The sequence below is a fragment of the Agelaius tricolor genome, unplaced genomic scaffold (assembly GCF_023055355.1).
Source record: "Agelaius tricolor isolate 1412-34295 unplaced genomic scaffold, bAgeTri1.0.p SCAF_10, whole genome shotgun sequence".
Lineage (NCBI taxonomy): Eukaryota > Metazoa > Chordata > Aves > Passeriformes > Icteridae > Agelaius > Agelaius tricolor.
Window position 1 is genome coordinate 21,636,992 of NW_027269270.1, and position 22,551 is coordinate 21,659,542.

General features: G+C 41.7%; 1 protein-coding gene across 4 annotated transcripts in view; it reads right to left on the reverse strand.

The window, feature by feature from the left end:
- SMARCAL1 (SNF2 related chromatin remodeling annealing helicase 1) overlaps positions 1-22,143 on the reverse strand; it is a 35,394-nt gene extending 13,251 nt beyond the window's left edge. The window contains exons 1-9 of one of the 4 annotated variants that reach the window (XM_071435189.1): positions 22,055-22,143; positions 20,308-21,265; positions 19,560-19,610; positions 16,739-16,999; positions 15,510-15,560; positions 12,610-12,790; positions 11,512-11,662; positions 8,488-8,646; positions 6,674-6,739 (exon numbers count right to left, since the gene is read on the reverse strand). In XM_071435189.1, the coding sequence (XP_071291290.1) occupies positions 6,674-6,739; positions 8,488-8,646; positions 11,512-11,662; positions 12,610-12,790; positions 15,510-15,560; positions 16,739-16,999; positions 19,560-19,610; positions 20,308-21,178 (1,791 nt within the window). In that variant the 5' untranslated portion in view covers positions 21,179-21,265; positions 22,055-22,143. The other 3 variants (XM_071435190.1, XM_071435188.1, XM_071435191.1) reach the window with 3 other exon arrangements.
- Between the last annotated feature and the right edge of the window lie 408 nt (positions 22,144-22,551).

Genomic DNA, 22,551 nt, shown 5'->3' on the forward strand with positions numbered 1-22,551 from the left:
GGTGGAAAAAGAGTTCCGGAAATTAATTCAAGACTTTATCAGCTATTTATATACAGGTTGTGATCAAGGTGGGACCTGCTTTCTCCAATAGTCCCTACTAAACAGATCAGAGGGAAATGTGATCACCACCAGGATCAGACAATTCCCATGAACATTTAAAAAAGCAGAATAGTTACTGAACTAAGTAAGAAGAGAGGTCAAACCTTTGAGCATGTCAGAAGGTGAGAGTTTGCACAAGACAGAGGTGCTGATGCTACTCAAAAGAGGAAGGAGTCACAGAAACCAGAGATACCAAATCCCATGAGGAAACTGATCAAGCAGAAATTAGGTCCTTTTTAAAAATAAGGTAACAGTAGAGGACAACTGAACAGAACCTAGACAATATCTGACACCTTGCAGAAACCTTTGAGGAAGAAACTGACACTACCCTGAGAAATCTGCTAAAAAGCAAGACAAGCAAGTCCCACAAGTGCAAGAACCCTCCAAATTAAACTTGTTCCTCATGGAACAACAGAAGGTAACTGCCAGAAAAAGGGAAACATGAAGGCAAAGGAAAAAGGAAACATGGGATGACAGACATCTCATGTAAGAAAACTCTGGATCAAGCTAAAGCAAGAGCACACTCAAAGCAGAGAGAGACATAATAAATGCAACATAAACCCAACTGTGTTGAAAGGGTTTATGCCATTCTCAAGGCTCTTCTTCTCAGAGGGTGTTCCCTGGGAGCTGCACAAGAAGAGGCTGGAACACTAATTCCCCAGTAGTTAAAACAATTATTCAGGCTCCTTCCCGAGTCCCTAAATAGGTGTCAAAAGAGAGGATGATGAAGTTACAGGTTATTTGAATTCTAAACTTGTCCAGCTGCTGTTTTGCTGTGTGGAACTTATTTCTGAACAGAGAGGGTATTCAACTACTGCAAGCTCTTACCAAGAGCTGTGACGTGTATTCTAATCAACTATTTGAAGCAAACTGAAAAGTAAAAAAAAAAAAATCAATAAAAACAACAACAATAAAACCAACCAAACCCCAAAAAACACTAACTCTACAAGAGCTGTGAAGAACTTCAGAAATTAATTCCAGAAAATTTCATGGAACATAGGTGGTCTAACTCATTATCCCAAAGGTCCCTTTCAGTTTTAAAACCTTTGACAGATGGAGCTCAAGAAAGAACAGAAGGAAAAGAAAAACCCTAGGACGACAAATTTCCAAGTGTTAAAGGCTGACTTAAATTCTGGATGAAAGAAATGGCTTTGATTCCCATTTCTTTTTCTAGTGGCAACTCATTTTGAATAGATGCCAATAAAGATTTGCTCCTGCAGAGAAGTCTCTACTGATCACTGCTTAATTCTTGTTTCCTGCTGAACCTTCTGTGCTGCCAAGAGTGAGCACGTAGCCTCTTTCTTCAAAGGTCTGTAACAATAATATGGAACAATGCCACAGAAAATAAGATTGCAGGGGCCAGAAAGGACTTTCTAGCAAAATCAGATCTTGTAATCAATTGATACATATTTCCACACAGATGAACTAACATTAGCTGCTCAGTTGCATTTAGGCATGAAGTTCACAGAACTGGTGGAGACCTGGTCTGAAGTTTTCATTTACTAAGTAGCCTAAGACAAATGTGGCTTTGTAGCATTACAAAATACACCAGCAAGAATTAATTCCACAGCTGTGAAAACATTTACAAAAGTCACTTCTGAAAGTCAAAGAATAATTTACGTAATTATGGCACTTACTCTAGAGGTCAAGACCCAGCGACCAACGATTGAAAGGGGAGTAGGTGAGGCAGAGGGGTTATGTGACAGCCAAATAATTGAACACACAAAGAGCCTCATTAACATACAATGACTGTCTCTGTGTTAAATGGATTTCCCAGCAGGAGCTCTGCCATATGCTATCAGACTGACATACTTTTTTAAATAAGTGTGGCTGGTTCTGGCTGTACATTTACTCGTGTCCCCAGTTTTTGCTTACTGTGTCATTTTAAACTGCTTAGCTTAAGAATAGCTTATCCTGCAAAATGAAAAATCTGAGAAGGACCATAATAAAATAATCACCTGATGAAATAGAAGATGTGGTAAAGGGGAAGAGTAGCAGCTGCTTTCATGAGTTTGTTTCTCTACTTCGGCAAGAGATCGGGCTCCGCATTTCTTAAGATGAAATTATTCCAAAAAAATATAAATACTTTTCCCTATTGTTAACTGACATCTAGACAGACAATGTGTGTCAAACAGCAGTGATAAGCTATGACTGAAGCAAATTAAACTGCCTTCCTATTCCAAGAAGGAAAAAAAATTTGGAAGGTAAGAGCAGATCTGAAGATGAAGCCTTGAGGGTCCACAGCTTCTTCAGTTCCAAGATGAACCTCCTTCTCTCAGCAGGTGACAATAAGGAAAGATTTATCTAATCCTTACAGATTTGTAGCACCTAAAGACAGCTGCTGTTTATTTCCCAACAGAAATAGAAATTTTTGTGTTCCCTCCTCACCTTCTACCTTCAGCATGGACCTGTTTCTCTCCACTATTTTTAAGTTGCTCTATGGCAGCAAGCATAAAAGATTTAGATTCCAGCCACACAGTGTTTTTGGACTCCCATAGCAAAACCAAAGACCTTTAACCCTGCAAACATCAGGATGTGTATCAGACTATTAAATGGAACAGCAGCTCAATGGGAAGAGTCAAATTATTAATATTATCCGTGTGTTGGAGAGGAGTGCTCATAGAGACCACACAGAGTATAAGAACATGTAACACCACTGGAATTTCTGATTAGATAGTACCTTTTATTTATCAGTTTCCAGTGCAGTTCTTCACTACTTATTGTAATGCTTAAAAAAAAACTCACCCATTTTCCATTGGGACCTTCCCTAGTTTCCATGCCTTGCAGTATTCCATGCAATTGCATGCAGCACCTTGGCTGGTGAAAATAAGTAGAATCCTTTCCACTCTGGTCCCCAAGAGATCCTACTACAGATCAGTGAAAAACTTTTGTTTTGTTTGTTTCTTCTCCATCCACATCCCTGAGGCCTTGCTGGTTTAAGGATATTGGTAGTATGTATGCTGACTCTCTTATGTTTACGTCTCCAAGCCAGTCTAATCTTAGAAGCAGAAAACAAAATGCTTACAAGAAGTGCAACACTATTGACACTTTCTGCCTCTGAGGGAAGCAGATCCAGGGCAGAGGTGAAGGGAGAAAACAGTATTGTCAGTATGCCTAGGAGAACTTAGTCCCAAACAGAAGACTACAGAAAACAGCAAGATGACAAGCAGGTCCTATTACCAACTGACACAGCTTTGAGTTAGGGGGAAGGACATGCCAGGCCTAACGAGGCCTTTTGGTGACTCAACTACAGCCCAACAGTATGAAGCTATTCTCACTTTGATGTGCATGGAAACAAGACACAAAGATCACTTTGAACACAGCAACCTCTGGCCCCTGAGTACGTGAGAGCTGCTGCAGCTGGGGACAAATCTCAGGCAGCTGCTGGCACAGACCTGCTGGTGTGAAAGCTGGCTGACTTTGAAAGCAGCATTTCTGCCACATGAGCAAACATCAAAGAACTGTTTTCTACTACAGCTTTCAATCCATCCTTCTCCATAATTCTGCAGGGATGCACACAGACTGTGTGCAAACTCTACCACCTCCTTTCACTGAGGCAGACAGAGCATTCTCCCCCATGTACAAGTCTGCACACCCACAAGTTTGCACATCCAGTGGAAGATGAAGGGAATAAGATATTTGGCCTAAACATCTTGCTGCTGCTATTTCACTCTATCTTATTGTTCATGCAATTATAAGTTCCTCTCAAAGTTCTGTCCACTAACAGTAAATTTGGCATAACACGTCTGTATATTTACTCTAAACTAATGACAAGCTGGGATAAGCCATGAGGCAGTGAGCACAGCCACTCCATACATCCAGCCATTACAAAATTTCTTCCTCTGTCTCAAGCAAAACTTCTCTCAATCTCTGTCAGGGTAGCAGCTAAGTATGTCAGAAAAGATACTGAGTGGTGCACACACAAAATTCGCAGCTTTTGTTAATATTAAAAAGATGTCTAAAAATCCCCAATGGGCAAACTTAGGTGACATGTTTAATACATGGCTTTGGTTGACAATTCCATACCACACTTGCTCTGCAATATATACAAGAGAGCAGGAAAAGATGAATTATGACTGGCTAAAAACACCATTTTGAAAACCTGTCAATATCAGACATAAAAACTAAAATAATGCTTTAAATGCTGTAACAATGAGATAAAGATTTGAGAGGTGGAGATGCAGTTTGGCTATCTAACAAGACAAATTAGAAACTAATATCCAAGGTATGTCATCTTGATTATCAATGTACCAATTTAATCCAATTATTGTGCAGTTCTGTATAAACACTTGCAACAACTTATGTATTTCATTTATTATTCAAATGGAGAAGTCGAAAGTGCAGATTCTATCAAGATAAAAAGAATTAATTAAGTATGGATAGAACTGAAAAACATTTCTGTCTCCAAAACATTTTAACTTAGATATGTCCAGTGTCCTTATGGACTCATAAATCTTTGCAGCATGTAAGGGCCAAGGATCACATTTCTTAAGTAGATTTCTTTTTTTTGGTCCCTAAAAGTCAGTTCAAGCTTTTATACTTTAGGATATTGAGATCCTCATAGGAAATACCAGCAACTATGGCAATTTCAGATAGTTTAAAGCAGTATTATGCTAACAGTTAGAAGTGGCAATGCTCAGAAGGCAGACAAGGCATGCATTAGCTCCAGGGCCTCTGGTTACAGCACTGGCACAGCTGCACACTGTAACCTTAAGGTAGGGACTGGGGTACCAGAAGCAGTTTTCCTCTCAAGGACTTGCTTATACAGTTACACCTTTTTCTGTTCTCTTCTAAGAGCCCTACTGCTGCTCAAATCATTTTAACATAAAGAAGGCAAGATTAACAATATTATCCTCAGCAGCATGTTTAGTCACACCTCTTATTCAGTAATTTCAAGGTATCATGTAAAAGAATGAAAATACTCCCAATTTCTATCCCACTGACTACTTACTATAGGTATCACATAGTATAGTTGTTAGAGTCAGTATTTAAGTGATGAAAGCTCATGATGTTTTGGGAGTTCTTTCAAATACAAAAATATTGGTGTGATGTGTTGTGCCAGGAGTGACCACAGCATCACTTACTAGGAGCTGAAGACACAGTTGCCAAAAGGGACAGTTTTTAGAGCAAAATGCCTATGTTGGAAAGCAAGGAGAGAAAAATGGCTATTACAGCAAGTACTTCAGAAATTTTAGTCAGCAACCAGGCAAACAGAATTTACCTGAACATCTAACACAAAACATCTGGTACTGTATGCTCATTGCAGGTGAGATAATGCACCATGTTTCATATGAATATGAAACTCTTAATGCTTTCAGAAGACTGAAATTCAGTTTCAGAAGCATCAGCTCTCAATTCTTTAAGACCAGTGATGTGACAGCACAAAACTGTAAATTCTCAGGAAGTGCATACAGGCAATTAACCTCTGCCTAACAGCTACCATCTTTCACTCTCATATCTTGCAGCCTGCAAATAATTTTGACAAGCTGATCCTTACAAAGCTTCAAGTAGCAAAAGATGAGGCTGTTTTTTGAGCATTTTACTCAAAATGAGGGCGAATTTGTTATTTTCCATGATTTTCAGTCATACACCCTAATTACTGTATTTCAAACTGCTCACAGAATTGGACCTCCCACTTAAGCTTCCAAGCATTAAAAGCCTGAAGTGATTTGAAAACTAAGAGAAGAGTCAGGCCTTTAAGGAGAACAACCAAGTTATTCAAGGACAACCATCTTCAGCAAGCCATTAAGAATCTTGCATATTAGAGGTGGTTGCTATAAAGCCATCACAGATCAGATCTTCTCTTTATACATAGTGCTGGTTAATTGCTGAAGAGGAACTGCATCTACCTTCTTCCAATGTACAAACCCTGCAGTGTCTAGAAACTACCCCTAACTTTAATCTGTACCTGTTAGAGGCTACCAGGGTGAGTTTGATTCTTTGATCCCAGGACAACAGACAAACATTAGAATTTACATTTCTCCTGGTATCTTATAATTGACCACTGCCTCCCTTCTGTGGGCCACTTGTCCCACTAACATCACATTCTGCCATTTTCCAGCAGCTCTGTACATGTAACCAGAGGGAATGCTCCTAAGCCCCAGCCACACAAATACATTGGAAGCCTGCAGTAACAGTCTAGAACCCTAAAACCAGGGAAGGGCCCTAGGCAATGCCATTCTGACATGCAGCAGCAATCTGTGTACCAAGAAGTAACTGATAATGATTATTTTCATTTAACAAGCTATTTTGACACCACTATATTCTGTCTACTCTCCCTGAATACATTCAGTAAGTTCTGACATTCTATTCTCCCTGTCATGACAGAACTCATCAGCAGCACTACCACAATTATATCGAGCTTTTGAAGTTGTTTTGTTAGGTTTTACCATCTGATATTTGTATGGAAACAAGTGGTAAAGCCAAATTTCAGTCTTGGATCTACACTATTACCCAGATTTCCCCTTAAACACCAAAAGAATTCAGCTGCTGGCTCCTAAACCTGCTAAGTGGAGCTACACTGCCCTGGGAGCCTGAGGTTAGCAATCAGAGCTTTGGCACCCAGCATACACACCTTGAGTAGAGGCATGGCAGCTTGGCAGCGTGCAGTTTTTGTGTTCTTCAGGAAATGAGATTCATCCTGAAACAAAACAAGCATGAAAGCAAAGTCAGTTCAGATCCATAGTCAAAATGCAGGTTACAGAACAAATTCCCAGTGTTCTCAGCTATCTAGCATTAGAGGCCTTTCATTCAGGATATTTCAGGCACTGGAATAGTCACATTAAATTCTAAACAAAAAGACAGGATGCAGAGTAGCAGGCTTCCTGCACTCAAACCTGCAGCTGCAATCAAATGGAACAAAATCAAACCTGGCAAGCATGAATCATAAATGAACACCAAAAAAAGTGAGCAGAGGGGGCTGGAGAGGGAAGGAGAAAGAGGAATATTATTTCCATAACTGATACTCATTTGCCCCTATGTATCTTTTAAATGCAGCAAACATAGGAGGCCTATACAGTGCCAGTTCCCTTAATAAGGGTTAATGCAAATGATAAGGAAAAAAGAAATCTAATTAAGATCCAACTGTTCTGCTGATAGGGCTCACCAGGTGGGTAATAGTCTCCTACTCCAGACATCACCCTCAAATGGGCTTCACTTCTACTGCTATAGTAAGGCAGAATTTAAGGCACAAAAAGAGTTGGCACCCTCCAAGGGTATATTCTCATCTTTCCATGTGTGTAGAAACAAGCATGCAACGACAATGTAACTGCTCAGCCTCTCAGGCACAGCCTTCTCCCTCCCAAATAACAAATAAGCTACATTAATTTTCCCAGCTACCAAAAGAAGAGTGGAAGAAAAAGCAGAAAAGCTCAGCACACAGTAGGACTACTCTCATCTGTAAAAACCTACCAAGGGTCCAAATTTGAACATATAAACACACAGAAAGAACATCTGCCATTTCAGGGCTGGTTAAAAGTTCCAAGGCAGTAGCCTCAAGCCTAAAAAAATAATAATCTGTATTTCCACCTTGACAGAATGTTTAGTCAATGTGTGTAGGAGACAAAATATAAAAATGAAAACGATCAGTTCCCCCATGAGTAGCTTGGTCTCCAAAGAACTCCATCTATTACCACATTCCCATCTGATGCTGAGAAACAGAAAGACTAATATGTTCCAATTGTCATGATCTTTGGGCAGGTGTGTGTGTGCTGAAAACCAGACTGAGAACATCAAATACTCATAGTAAGCTACAAATACACTTTTGCTCTCTATTGATCCAAGCTGGATTTGAAACACTAGATGTTTTGAATTTTTAGTAACTGAAATCCAGAGAAATGCCATTTACTGTGGCTCTATAAAAAGATAAAAACTGGAATTTGAAGTAATTTACAAAAGAAACTGTACAAATGATCAAAGAAGGCTTAATGCAGATTGTCAGTGGAACACAAGCTAAGGGAGATGTTTTTGATGCTTTACCCACATACTTGATGTTGAAAGGTTATCTGGTTTACTGGATAAACACTAACACCACCCTGAAGTCCAAGACTTAAGAAGATACAATTCCATGACTACTGTATTGACACACCACATTAAACACTTTTCTTTCCAGCAGAGGACATGACCAAGCACAGTGGAATCAGAGAGGCACCATAACCAGTAAAAGTGAAAACACAGCCTTAGGAATCACAAAGGAATTAAACTCTACTAGTTATTTCAAAAGGTTTCAGAGAAACCTCATGCTTGTACTCATGAAGACAGCTGTGATTACAGCCACAATTACAAGATACTTTCAGTCCTAAATAAGGCCCACTTCACACTTCTTTGCTGTAAAAAGGCTACCCCATTTGCAGCATACAATTAACCTGAAGATTTTCATGTATCACTTACAACAATAACTACTTGGAATGTGCTCTTAAGTTGCTTGTCCATCCTGCTGAGGAGATCAAAACTGATGATGTTGATCAAGCTTCCTGTTAGGTTGTCTTTCCCACTCACTATGACATTGGTGCTTCCTGGACTCAAGGATGGAAGCCATCTGTGGAATGCCTGGAGGAAGAGGAAAGAAATTAATTTTTTTCTGGTGCTTATCTTCTTTGTCAAGATCCCAAAGCACTACACAGAATATCCTCATGAATATTTAGAGCATGGACCCACCCCATCCACCATTAGACATCACTTTGGAGCACAGTAAGGGTAAGCAGCCTTCCCATGGCAACCTCCCTGGTAATGGGAAAATCAAGAACAGAACTCAGGCTACAAGGCAACATCTACTTTATATAGCAAGGAAAGCTCAAACCCTATTCCTTCTTACTGGGAAAAAAAAACACCAACAAACAAAAGGAAAACAAACCAACCCCAGTAATACCCCAAAAAACCAAACAAAAATCTGATCTTTAGTGGAAATGTGCATAACTTCTTGAGAAAGGTACCTGCTATGCTCAGAGCCAGAGAATACTGTGACCACTGCTTACAGTAAAATTTAGTTTTCCCACTCAACAGGATACCTATAGCTATGAAACACAGACTTCTAAGCAATAAACATCTATGACTATAGCAATGTTTACTCCATGGTGAGGGTGAAGTACAACTCGTCCAGATGAACAAAACCCTTCCACTACCTCCTCTTCTTAAAAAGACCACCAAAAAAAACCCCAAAACCAAAAAAACAAAACCAAAATGAAAAGATCAAGTTGACAACACACCAGCTGCTCTATGACAGCAGCTGAAATTCATGTGGTAATTGTCATTCAATCAACCTCTTGAAATGCTCCACACACCAGAGCAAGATATCCTCCCCCAAACCCATCTGTTAGCCAGACCACCCACCCTTTCCCTTGTAATTCTGTCCCCAGTGACACCAAGCTCTCTGCAACATTTCAGTTCTGCTGATGTTGCTCTGCAGAAAACTGTCTGGGCCCATCAGGATCTGGTCCCCACAGAAATGTAACCAAATGGTGATGAGAAATGGCATCTCTGTCTCTAGGAGCTTTGCCTGTTGAAATCCCACAACCACAATCATTCCTCTTCACTGTTCAGCAATCTCATGCAGCAGCAGGAGCAGTGAAAAGTGAGCTTCTCACATTTCTCAGTATGTGAGAAAGTAACAATGAACTATCCTTCTCCACTCACTGAAAGCACCACCAAATGAGCAAATGTGCAGGCAAGGTTAGATACCACCCAAAAAAGGATGTGCTTGACACCACATCAGAATTTAAAACAAAGGTGGCAGCAAAGGAAAGTACCTGGAAACTCCTACTGTACTGCTCTCTCCTTTTATAAAGGACATGGGAATAATTTACACCATAAAATTGATCCTGAACTTTTTATGGGGTGCTGACCTTAGTCCACAAGAAGTGCTATGAAACTACACTGTTAATTATTTAATTTTTAATGCTGAACTCTAAATGCATATGGGTGCAACACTTCAGATCCAAGAGTACCTTGTCCCTTCCCATGGCACCTTGACTATAAAGTCACTCAGTGGCCTGAGCAGAAAGCCAAAATACAACACTGATATTGCTAAGATGAAGAAAATTTCTGCTGATTTGGTTCCAGAAACACCACAAAAGCTTGTACCATTGCAATACAACACATCTGTACAAGAATGAACCGAGTAGATTACAGACTATAATAAATTTCACCTTCTGAATTTCTGTGACACATTTTTCTTACGTCCACATCCATCACATACTCAGAAATCAAGCACAGCTCTAAAGCAAGTGTCCTAACAAAACATCTCCTACAAGAGCCTCCTGGGCAGCTGGGAGTAGGGGAAGGAAGAAATTAAGCACTCAAACTAAAAAAAAAAAAACCAAAACAACTCGACAAAAATGCCTCATATTTCTTAAATCTCCTGAAGCAGAATGTAGAAGTTTATTTGCAGTTGCCCAATACTTCAGGAAACCTAGGCACAAATTGTTCCTGGTAGATATCCCACTGAAGCAATGGATTCAGGTTAGGGGCTGTCCCACAGGTCTACAGATCTTGAGATTTCAAGTATGATGAGCATCACCCCCTTTCTCAGTAAACAACTTTATCTTCTTTTCACCCTGCATTTTGTTGCACTACTGGATAATAAAACTCACACCAAGATGCTCTAACAACCTGGTTATAGTACAAAACCAGTAAATCCAAATCAATACTTTTCTCATCAATGCCACATTCCAGGAAAAGCTAAACTCCCACCTCCTCCTTCTCTGGAAAGAATTCACTGACCTAAAAGCTCTGTCTCACCTTTTTCTCCCACAGTGAACATTTCACTAGCCTATGGCAACCCAACAGCCTCAGTGTACAAACTATGGCAGTGATTTATTTCAAGACACATTTCTCAGCCATACAAGCTTTCTTGGGCTTTGACCAACATTAATAAAGGACTCAGGGGAGTCAGCAGCATACACTGGACAGGCCAAAAGACATATTATGACAGACAATGATGATGATAATGGGGCTTTTTGAACAGAATGGAGAATCCTAGCATCTGGGACTCTGTTCTAGCCAAGGAACTGGCAAATACTGCTATGATGAGCTCAAATACCAGACAATTGCTCGAATGTAACTATTATCTTTGACACTGATGAGTAAAATGCCCACTTGGAGCCAACTGACTTGCAGGAAAAAAGTTAACAGAGGGTCAGAGGACACACTTTCTCTAGCTGTCCCTTTTCCCAACAGATCAGCTGGACTACAAAAAGAAAATCAGCCCTTAAAAAAAAATTAGGCCATATATACCAAAATATACCATACAGTCAATGCCAAGCATTTTCCCACCATCATCAAGCTTCTAAATCAGTACATTTTTGGGTTTTTTTTTCCTTAATACATTCAGAAGTTTAACTTTTGCAAAGCACAATGCAGTCTAACCATCCCACAGGCTCTTCACTGACCCCGTGCACATGGCCAAGCCCACAGTACCTCTGCCCAGGTAAACCTCACAGAAGAAGGAGTGACCACCAGCAAGGGCCATTCCTGCTGGTAATAGGCAGCAATGCAGATGGCCTGGATGGTCTTGCCCAGGCCCATGTCATCCGCCAGGAGCAAACGTCCCTTTCTGGAAATTGCAAAACTGGGGGAAACAGAGAGGGAAAGAAGAGTCAAGAAATGGGTTACTAACTGGCAACCAGGATGAGCACAAGTAATGACCAAGCCTCTGATGTGGATCACCTGGAAGTGATCTGGGTTCTTCAGTAAACCTGGATTTTCTTCCTTAGTCTTCATACAAATGAGCAGCTCCCACAAATCTCTCAAACCTTGGAAACTCCTTAACAGAGTGGTTCAGCTCAGTTCTTAGAGATTTTGATTTCACATGAGAAGTAGTCTGAAGACCTTACAATTATTTAAAGCACATTTTTTCCATTATATTACTCACATTCTGTTCCAGAGTTCATTCTGGCTAAGGAATTATTACTAAAAACAATAGCAATTTAAGGCCATTAAGTACAGACTGTCCTGGACTGCATATCGAAATCAACAACTATTGATCATATATGATGGGGATAGGGACATTTAAATTTTTATCTGTACATATAATTAGTAATTTTAAATGGTTTAGGGCTTAGGTCCCATTTCTTGGTCCCTTCCCATGTGTACTTAGAATTCAAAAAACAACAACAACAGAAGAGATGCACTTGGGAAAAAAACCAATTACATTACAAAATAAAAAATCATATGACAAATATGTACATACTGAATCACAAGAGGGAGATCAGAGATGTATCATTTGATCAATTTTTTAGGCTAACAAAATACTACTTTCCACCTGACTCATGATGAATTCTATCTAGAAATAAAACAGATGTGTCACCCAAAAAATAATAAAAAATTTAAAAAAAAATCCCAAACAAACCATCCTATACCAAACAATCAAAAGCCCAAAGTGGCAGAGTGTATAACAGACCCAGACTCTAGAGAAATGCAGAGCCCTCCATGGACAAGAAGGCAATCTGTGCACCAATAAAAACGACACAATTCTAGACAAGGACTAGCACTTAAGAGCATGCAAAAAGGACATACTTCACACCTTCCCGCTGAAAGGGCATGAGGCTCATCACAATTTTGGAGTCCACTCCTGAAAGGTCAGCATCAGGAATGTCTGTCAGTGATGGAGATCTCTGGAGCTGAGCAGCAAAGGTCTTAATTACTGCTTCAGGCAGTGGCTCCACTTCTACGGACACAAGGTTCAGTAACACTTGCACTGCAAAGAAGAGAGCAGTTCATTATCTGAAGGACAACATACATACAACTTCCATTATGGATCTCAGGACACAACCCTCAACCTTGTCAAAAATATCATCTCCTACCCTGAAACAGCTCACAGAAATCATGGCATCATGCACAGGTGTCAGCCTGGCCTCTTCCCTAAGGTCTATTTCAGAACCACATGATGAATCACATCTCCTCCCCTCTTACTTAGACTTGATTATAAAAAACTGCAACTCTGATGCCATCATTGAGAGACGATTGCTACTAATACAGCTGGAGCTGGATTATTCATGCTGAGGGCAGCTTAGGGCACACTTTACTCAGAAGTGAAGTACAGATTTGAATAAAAGAGCTCCTGAAGCCTAGAAAGCAGGAGCATCTTTATCTTAACCTTGGGATTCTGTACCTCTGAGGTGCCCACCATGCCAAAACCATCAGAAATGACCCAAGACAGTAACTTAAAGAATATAATTCATCTTCAATTTCGAAAACTCTCTTCTCCTCCTGTTCCCTGAATTCACACAGTTGGGTTCTGCCTCTACTTTACCACGCTTATTTACCACACTGGGTAAGAAAACAGGAAGCACCTCAAGACTCAGAGAAACAGCTCTTGTACCACCAGCAGCAGCAGGCCAACAGCCATCCTTCAGGACCCACAGCACCTCCCTGCCCAGCTGCTCTTCTCCTGGACAGAAGCAGCTTACAGGCAGCCACTTCAGTTCCTCAGCACTAGTGTTCCTTCACCCATGAAGCCTCACAACTTTACCTTCCCAGTTCAACTAAAGGGATCCCCAGCACCCATTATGCCAAGACCTCAGAGCCTTCATCTTTTCATCCCACACATCATAACCAGAGCATCTAGCCAATTCTCCTCCTGGACAACCTTATTTTAGTCCCCTCCAGCAGTCTCTCTATCTCATCCCCCCAAAAATAAAAGTGTTTCTTTTTAATCCAACAGTTAATTTCTAAGTAAATTAACACCAGTTTTAAACATGCAGTGAGCTGTAACCAGGAGAACTTATTAAATAATTTTTGTCCAGTGACTATGAAATCAAAGACACCTCTACACTAGGAACACAAATGCAGGGGCACAAATTTTTATTGCAGGAAGCAGCTTCCTTTTTTTTTTTCTTTAATAGTGGTTTGTATATGAAGTCCAGAAGGCAAAAAAACCCTGCTTGGAAAAACAACTAAAATAAGAACTCACTATACCAGCAGTAAATGCACCAGAATTCAATTAGGTATTTTTGTTTCAGTCGTCTCCAAGAGGAAAACAGCAGGATGGACCCCTGCCATATAAAGGGGGAAAGCAATTCCAAGAAATATACATATGAAAAGATTTCCATTTGTGGTTGGGCAATGACCAAACTTTTAAAACTCTCTGGTTTAATTTATACTTCTTCAATAGCAGGAACTCTCTCCATCCAAAGAACAGCACAAGCTTGTTATTACACTCACAGACTGAGCTGTGTGTTAGCATAATTGCTACAATTTGCTCACTGATAATTCTGTTGCTATTGTTCTGTACATGAGCTGGGAGAGTGATTAAGATATATCTGCCACCAGCATGATTCATCCAACAGACAGTTTTTAGTGAAGTGACCTTTATATAAAGATGACTGAGCAAGTAGGCAAAGAGACATTAACCTCTACAAACAGTTCCCAGCTAACAGATCTCTCTGCTGGAAATGGCATCCAGCCTAAATTCTCTTTTTTTAATTTTGATGTAGGCAAATGAACAGGCAACAAAGCAAATGCTGCTCCTCTAAAAGGCACGTGCTGGAATCCTCAAATGCCCTCACAAATTACACGCTGCGAGATTCATGGAATTATTTTCCTTTCCTCAAATCTGGGGGATTCTGAATACCTCATGTAATGTGTACAACTCCCAGCCAGCATGACTGATCCTATGACAGACTAGGAGGTGATGTGTCTGCTCACACTGCCCGGAACATGCTACAGGATCAGGCCCTTTGCATGTACAAAAGGCCTTTTGACCAAATTGTGAGCGATCATCAGCACTCACCAAAATCAGGAATGTCAACATCCCAACCCTGCAGTTTCATAACAGTCTCCTCCAAGACACACTCACTTGTTTCAAGACTTGGCCTTCCTACACAGCCCCACCACATGGCTTTCAGCCCTACAACCATTACTAATGTTATTAAGATATGCATCATAGAAGCAGGCACTTAATTATTCAACACATTCTGGTATCCCATGGAAGCAGGAGCCCATGCTGGAGAACAAGTACTCTGAGAAACAGCATTTCACCTCTGAAAAACTCACACTTCCTAAGGATGTGCAGAGAGCACCTGGCTTATTATCCTTCTGGAACTTACCCCAACCAAATTCCACAGCCACAAACCCTCACATGAGCACTGAAGCAAACACAGCATGCTGACTGGGATGATAAATAATAGTTATAATCTATAAAACTTGTGTAATGCTATTCATCTCAAAGCACTCTATAATCTCAATTAAACATAAAAACCTGAGAAGCAGATGTGCTAGAAGCATGCTGCAGAGACTGGATGATTCTGCAAAGTTGCATCTATTAGGAAAAAAAACCATACCAAAACACAGTTCTACATTTCAGCTTGGCAAGTCACAGTTTCAGCAGGATTATACAGATACATAAAGGCAAAAAGCAATAGACAGAAACTGATGCACAGGAAGTTCTCCTTCACTGGAGAAACACAGCTACTCACTTAGTTTGGGGTAATCCTCCAGCAGGAAATTCCACTTTCTGGTATTCATATCTGCAATAGTTACAACAAACACTGTCATAAGTCTCTTTTAAAAAAAGACTGAATTCTCTGTCCATAGGAACATGTCTATCTACCTACATCCTCTGCATTTCAAAACCATTTTAGAAGAACTGTTACCTCGATCTAAATCGATTCTCCTCTGTTTGCTGTCATGTTAAGCTGTTAGTTTGGAGAAGATTTAAAAGTATCACCACACATCTAGAAATGGTGGTATCACCAGAGCAAGCCAAGATCAGCTCTCCTAATGAACCCATCTGCTCAAGGATTTTGGCAACCATTTTTCTTCACTGCAAGAAGGGACGAAGAATGTGTGCAAAGTTTCTGCTTGCGAACCAACAAACTCTGACTTCAGTCAGTAAAACAATCACTTTCAGTTGTGCCTCCATACCCCAGAGTCGAAGTGCTCAGGAGGGTGCAGGAGGAAATTCATCAATATCCAACTTTAATGCCAGACCTATCTGGAAGGCTTATCCCTGGGTAGCAGCTGTGTGCAACACCAGGGAAAGAAGACTGAATTCAGAGTCAGGTGAAGGCAGAACAAGGAAGTGGGGCCCTGCCCAAAGAACTAGAGCTCCAGAATTTCTTCTCTATGCTGTCACTGCCTTTCTGTGACACCGCACATGTCACCTCATCACTGCGTCTCATTTCCCAAATTACAAGTGGGAAAAAAATTATATTTACTATAGCAATCTGAATGCCAACATAAAAAGCACTCTACAGTTACACTTGCCTTGAAAACATTGGTAAAACTCTTGGCAAACTAAATCTGCTCAGGCAGTTGCAGCCACTGTACACCACAGTAAAGCAGAAGTAAGAGAACATCAGCTGCATTTGATAATAACGACAAGAACTTTGCATGGTCTCCATACTGCTGGCACACTGTCAGCACAACCCACCTCATTTACAGTATTTACAGTAAATGTCAATGTAATCATGCTGAGACCTGAACTATCACCTCAGCTAACAGGCTGAGGACATGTTCTGCCATGGGATAAAGTGCTGGACATGAATACAACACTAAACTAGAACTACAAGATCTGTTAAAATCTTCACCACAGCACATTCTCTTGTACTCTTTCAGAGGATGTACTCTTACAACCTCTTATCTACAAAGCAAGAGCAGTCTCAACACAGCCATAATTACAAAGCAGACACAGCAGGAGACTCACCATAATTTCTGGAATCCATCTTTTTGAACACTGCAATCACTTCTGCAGAATACCCAATATCGACCTCAAATCGCAGGCGAGAGATGAGCACACACTTCCCTTTGACCAGGGCTGAGGGCTTCTTCCAGTTCTTACACATCTTCAAGAGGGATTTCACATCAACCCTACTGCCAACAAAATGAGAGCCTGATGCCAAGCCAACCACATTTTCTCCTTCCAGTGGTGCCAGAATTACTGATGGAAGTTGATTTGCTGCTTCCACTAGGGAGAATAGAGATATAGAAAAGAATTAATAACAAAGAACCCACACAAGTTTAAAAGGAACGATGATTCCCTGCTTTCATTCACAGGGACAAAGACTAGAGAAAGTAGTGGCCTGGAGGAGGACGGTGGTGGGATTTTCCACAGAGAATACAGCAGGGGCAAAAGGAACATGTGACAGTAAATGAACAAGGGCCTGTCCAGCATCGTGATTGCACTAAGCTCCCTCTCTGTCAGCAATTCTAAAATGTGGCTCCCTAGGCCAGGGCAAGCAATCTTCAGAAGCACATTTAGCAGTAAATTGCACCCAGCTTACAGTGCTTTAACTCAGAAAATCACAGGGACAGGGGCATGGTGATCAATAGCATGTGTCTGAAAAGATGGGAAGGTGCTTCTGTAAACAACAAAGGAGAAAGATTTAAAAATCTGCCTCCTGCCTCATGTCAATATCTGATAAACAATCCATCTAGGAGGAATGCTGTAGGAAGGAATCTAGTCCAAATTCCTAAATCTCTTTTGTTACAATTTAAGTTCATTACCCTTTATTCTGTGTCTTACAGTTAGACTTGCACTTCCATACAGCCACTCCTGTCCTACCCATCACCAGCAATCACTTCTGACACAATGCCAGGGCATGGAGACTGGAGGGACAGCATTTTACTGATGTTAGCCTGAGAACACAGCTATCCACAGAAATAAACATGCCACTTGCCCCTGTGCTTCTCTGCCAATCCATACCCATGTGTTGCCTTTATTATTATAACTGAACTCTGATGGTTAAGAAATACTATTTCTTATACCTTTTACAGCTCCCAAGTAGTGAAGTTTGTGCCCAAGCCTCCACCTCACAGATACTACAGTAACACAAAGATTCATGAACATCTCCAGAGTCCATTACACTCAAAAGCAGGGGACCATTAAGCACCCTCTGCCTCCAAGTACTTGTGGAAGGCAACTTCCCCTCTCTGTGAGATGTTCAAAATAAACCCAGGTGAATCCACTCCTCTGAGCATTGAGCTGCACATGATGTTCCTCTCTGCTTCTTTTTAACTAGTCCAGAAAACTTATACACAACAAGAAGGTACAAACTTTAAGTTCAGCGGTCAAGATGTGAAAATGGAGAAAAAAAATTCAGACAATTTCTTCCCAATCAATTAATAAATAAACCATTTGGATATCATCCAACCTTATTCCAAAATAAGTGACTTCCTGAATAAAACCAAGCATTTGAGATTTCCACTCCAAATAAAAAGTTTAAGAGTACCCACCGAAAATAATTTTCAAATTAGAGGGATTGGAAAACACCAATACCTTCTCCTCCCAATGCACCAAGCAAAAGATTTTAGATGCTACTGGTTTAGCATTGTGTAGCTAGAGGTCACCTCTACAACTAAAACTGAAAGAAATTAGGGAGGAAAAAAAGCATATTTTACTCCTTTATTTCAACATTTGCCCCTAAGCTTGACTGCGTGTTTAATTTACAGTACAAAGAAAAAAAAAGGTGATACAGGATCACGTTATTCATAAAAACTAAATTACAAGTGGGAACTTTAAAAATAATTGGTTTTCATTTTCACTTTTACATTTGCAAGGCCCTCTTAAGTTAGTTCCCTTTTCTCAGGCTATATTTTCCCCAATTTCACAGGCCAATGTTAGTCACATACTGTCTTCACTTGTAAACAGGAACTTTCCACAGAGTACTCAGGTATTTCATAGCTTTAAAGAAAAATGCTTGATTTCTAAAAACCATTCTCTTCATTTGCAGGCTCCTTGGTACAGAGGAGCTCTCATCTGTACTTCATACACTTCAAGCAAGCCAACAGCATTTAAATTATAAATGTGTGGCAACCCACATGGGAAGCTAAAATACCAGCACTCAACTGTGGTTTTTTAAAGTGCTCAACACAGGCCTAATTCTGTTCCCACTGAAATCAATAGTGATTTATCACTCACTTCAGTACAGTGTGCTTCTGAAAAGCCTACCTGAAGTGTTTGCCTCTATAATCTCTCAATCTTTCCAGAATAAGATGACAGGAGAGGAAAAAAAAGATGAACCCACCCTTGTTATACCAAAAAAAAAGGCAAATTCATTTTCAGTCTCACTCAAAACTCTGGTGAACTACCCTTTATCTTTTTTTGACACACAAAATGAACAATAAATGTGTTTATAGAAGAGCTATTTAAAAGGAAAATACATTAATGGACCCAGAAATTAAGCATCAGCCACTGGAACACACTCAGTTTTCAAAACAAATTCAAAACAAGTACCAGCACAGCAGATAATTTTCCTATGATCTTGTTGGTTGCTGAAAAATGCAATGGTAGAGAAAGGGCAACCTGTGCTTGGTATTTAGATTACATGAAAAATTAAATTATTTCTAATCAACTACAAAGCATCAGAAAAATGTTACAAGCTTGATGCCTAAAAGATGGGCATTATCTTTAAGTAGCACTATTTTATTACTCAAGACACTAACAAAGCTAAACAATAACTGTGGAAAGCAGGGGAAGGAGGGGGTGTCAAGATTCCACTTGTTTCTATCATTCAACATTTACTTACAGACACTGCTGTAATCTTCCATGCTGAAATTCCATTTTTTCATAGCAGGATCTAAAGTAGGGCAAGAGTAATAGCGCAGAATATGAATCATTTGGGGCAGAAAAAAAGTGATGCCATGAAATGTTCATGTGAGGTAAGAGTATTCAATCTACTCATGCAAATTTTTTGCCACACATCTGAGAAACACTTATGCCCATGTTTACAGCTATGTGACAGCAGAAAAAAACATGGGGAATATGAATACTAAGACTGGAACGCAACAGCCATTCACAGGGTTCAGCAACACCTGAGGGAAAACAAAAATAGAATAAAACAAATAAAGATAATGGTAAAATATTAGAAGAAAGACAAAAGGGAGAGATTCCACTGCTCTCTGTAACCCAGGAAACAGAATCAGCTCATAACTCTGAACTACAGCTGAAGTGACCCATTTTCACATCCCAGTTTATGAATAACTTTGCTTCCTTCACTTCCAACAAACTGACCAGCTGCTGCCACTAAACTTCTCAGAACACTGCTCATAAAGGAAGGCTTCAGACTTCTTTTCTAAATCCAAGCTCAAGCTATTTATGTCCAGAATTTCTATCCAATTTAATCAGCATTTACTTCTTTAATCCCCCATTAATACCGCATATTCCACCCCAGCAATAGGTACATCGGTAAGAGCAAGTAGCAACTACAATAGCAGCAGATGCCAAAACTTCAACCCAATTTACAACAGAGATAACAGCAGACAAACAGTTCTTACCATAGACTTTGCTTGGTACCTTCTTAAACACAGCAATAAGTTCAGCATTGTACCCTATTTCAACCTGGAATCGGTCTTCCCCATATTTCACACATTTTCCTTTTGTAACATTATTTGCTTTCTTGTAAGAGGCAGCTTCAAAGGCAGAGCCCACACCAGCAGAGGTGGTCAGCTTCTGCATCCCACCACTGGCCTGAGAGACAAAACCTCCCTCTGTTCTTTCTGTCACTGTGTTTATGCTTTCCAGCATTTCTGAATCGCTCAGGGGGGCACTGCTTGGTAGTGAAACATACTTAATGGCAGATTTGTCCCAAGTTTGTAAATCTTTACTACCCTCAGGGTGCCCGCTATCAGTGAATCTCGGATGAGCTGGTGCTGTGGGGTTTTGGAACGCTGGGTTGCATTTGGGCTGCTGGAATGTTCCATGATTAACTGAAGTGTGTTGTCCATCTTCCTGACTACCAGCATCCAAGAAATGTTTATGGGAATAACTCAGAGAATTCGGGATGATCGCAGGGAACTGCTTTAGGCCACTTGCTTGCTCTGAGTCCTCTGAACAACTCTTTTGCTGCTCTCTGTGTGAGCCAGCCATCTGTTGCTCTGCTGTGTAATGGTTATAGCCTTTCTGGAGACAGCTCCTCTGCTCCACAGGCGTGTTTGGATTGCGTGGGGGTTGGCTGATGAACCCAACATGATTGTTTTCCTCCTTGGAGCTTCCCGGCTTGCCCGGCCTGTGCCCCGTGTGCGGAGCTGCAGCGATGCCCACGTGCCCAGCGCCCTGGGCTGCCAGCCTCTCTGCTCTCCTGGCCAAAGCCAGCCGCCGGTTCTCCTCAATCCTCCTCTTCTGCTCCTCTGTAAGGCCTGATGACATCTTCAACAATTCCAACAAGTCTCTTCCAAAACTACATTGGGAATTAACCACAGAGGCAACTGCTTTTTTAGAGGAAGAGAGGCCCGTCTACAGGGAAAAAAAAAAAAAAAAACCAAAAAACCAACATATTATTTTTGTATTGATAACTTAGTATTATTGGTGATTGAGTATTACTGTAACTGATCCTACATGAATCTAGTAGTACAGCAAAGTAGATGGTAACAGACACTGATAAGGCCTTGCATGCCAGTCCTGCATTGATAAAACATATGGAAAAAGGAGAAAACTCCTATTCCACTACTGTTCTGAGTACTCTTCTCTGCAATTCCCAGCAGAACTAATAAAATAGCAAAGCACGGGGACACCCTGCATTGCAAAGCCAGCCCTGCGAAGGCACATGGAGGCAAAGGACTACATCCCTTTGGTGTTAGTGTGTCCTATTTCGAGTACCTTTTAGCAAAGATGGGACGATGCCCATCTTCCCTGTTCACCTTCTGTTCCTGGGTATCTCACAGAGCGTGGCAGATACATGCTGAACCCCACAGGACAGAGCCAGCTCCTCCTGAGAAAGCTCCATTCGCAGGTCACGGACCTTCAAACAGCAGCGAGGAGCTGCCTCCCGTTACTTCTCCCAGCAGCCCGCCCCGCTCCATGCGCTCGCTGCCCGCGTCCTGCGGGATGCCCGCCCCTCCGCTCCTCAGCTTCCTGCGAGCGGGGGGTTCACCCTCTGCCCCCTCCTCTCCCAGGAGCCGGGCAGGCTCCCGTCCCAAACTCCACGGAGGTCCCGACCGGTCCCTCGGGTCCCCCCGCCACCCGCGCGGTCCCGGAGGTCAGGCTTTCTTCCCGCCCGCCGCGGAGGCTCCGCCGCCCGCTCACCGCCGGCGGGCACGGCCCGGAGCGCCGCCGAGGGACTACAGCTCCCAGCAGGCCCTGCGCTACCGCCCGGTGGCACGGAGCGGCCGGGAGTGCACAGCACGCCGGGAGATAAGAGCGGCGAGCGGGGCGCGCGGGGCGCTGGGAAATGAAGTCTTCCGGTCGCGGCGCCATCTCGGGGGCGCTGGGGTTGCGGCGTTCCGTGGGGGGAGCCGGGACCCCGGGGCAGCCCCCGCTCAGGCCCCGTACGGCGTGCGGGGACTCTGCTGCCGGCCCCAGGCTGAAGTCCTTCCCCAGCCAGCACCCAGCGCTGTACGGGCGGGCGGACCCCCTCGCTGGCTGCCCCTCCTGTGTGGGTCTGGCTCGCCAATGCGTGCTGTTCCTGAACGGTGGCTGAGCGGAGAGTTAGCAGTGAGCTGATGTGTGAGAAAGGGTGACGGCACTTGTCAGCAGTGAGGAAGGAGTCTGCCCCCGGGGCTAGGAGCAGCAGCTGTTATTGG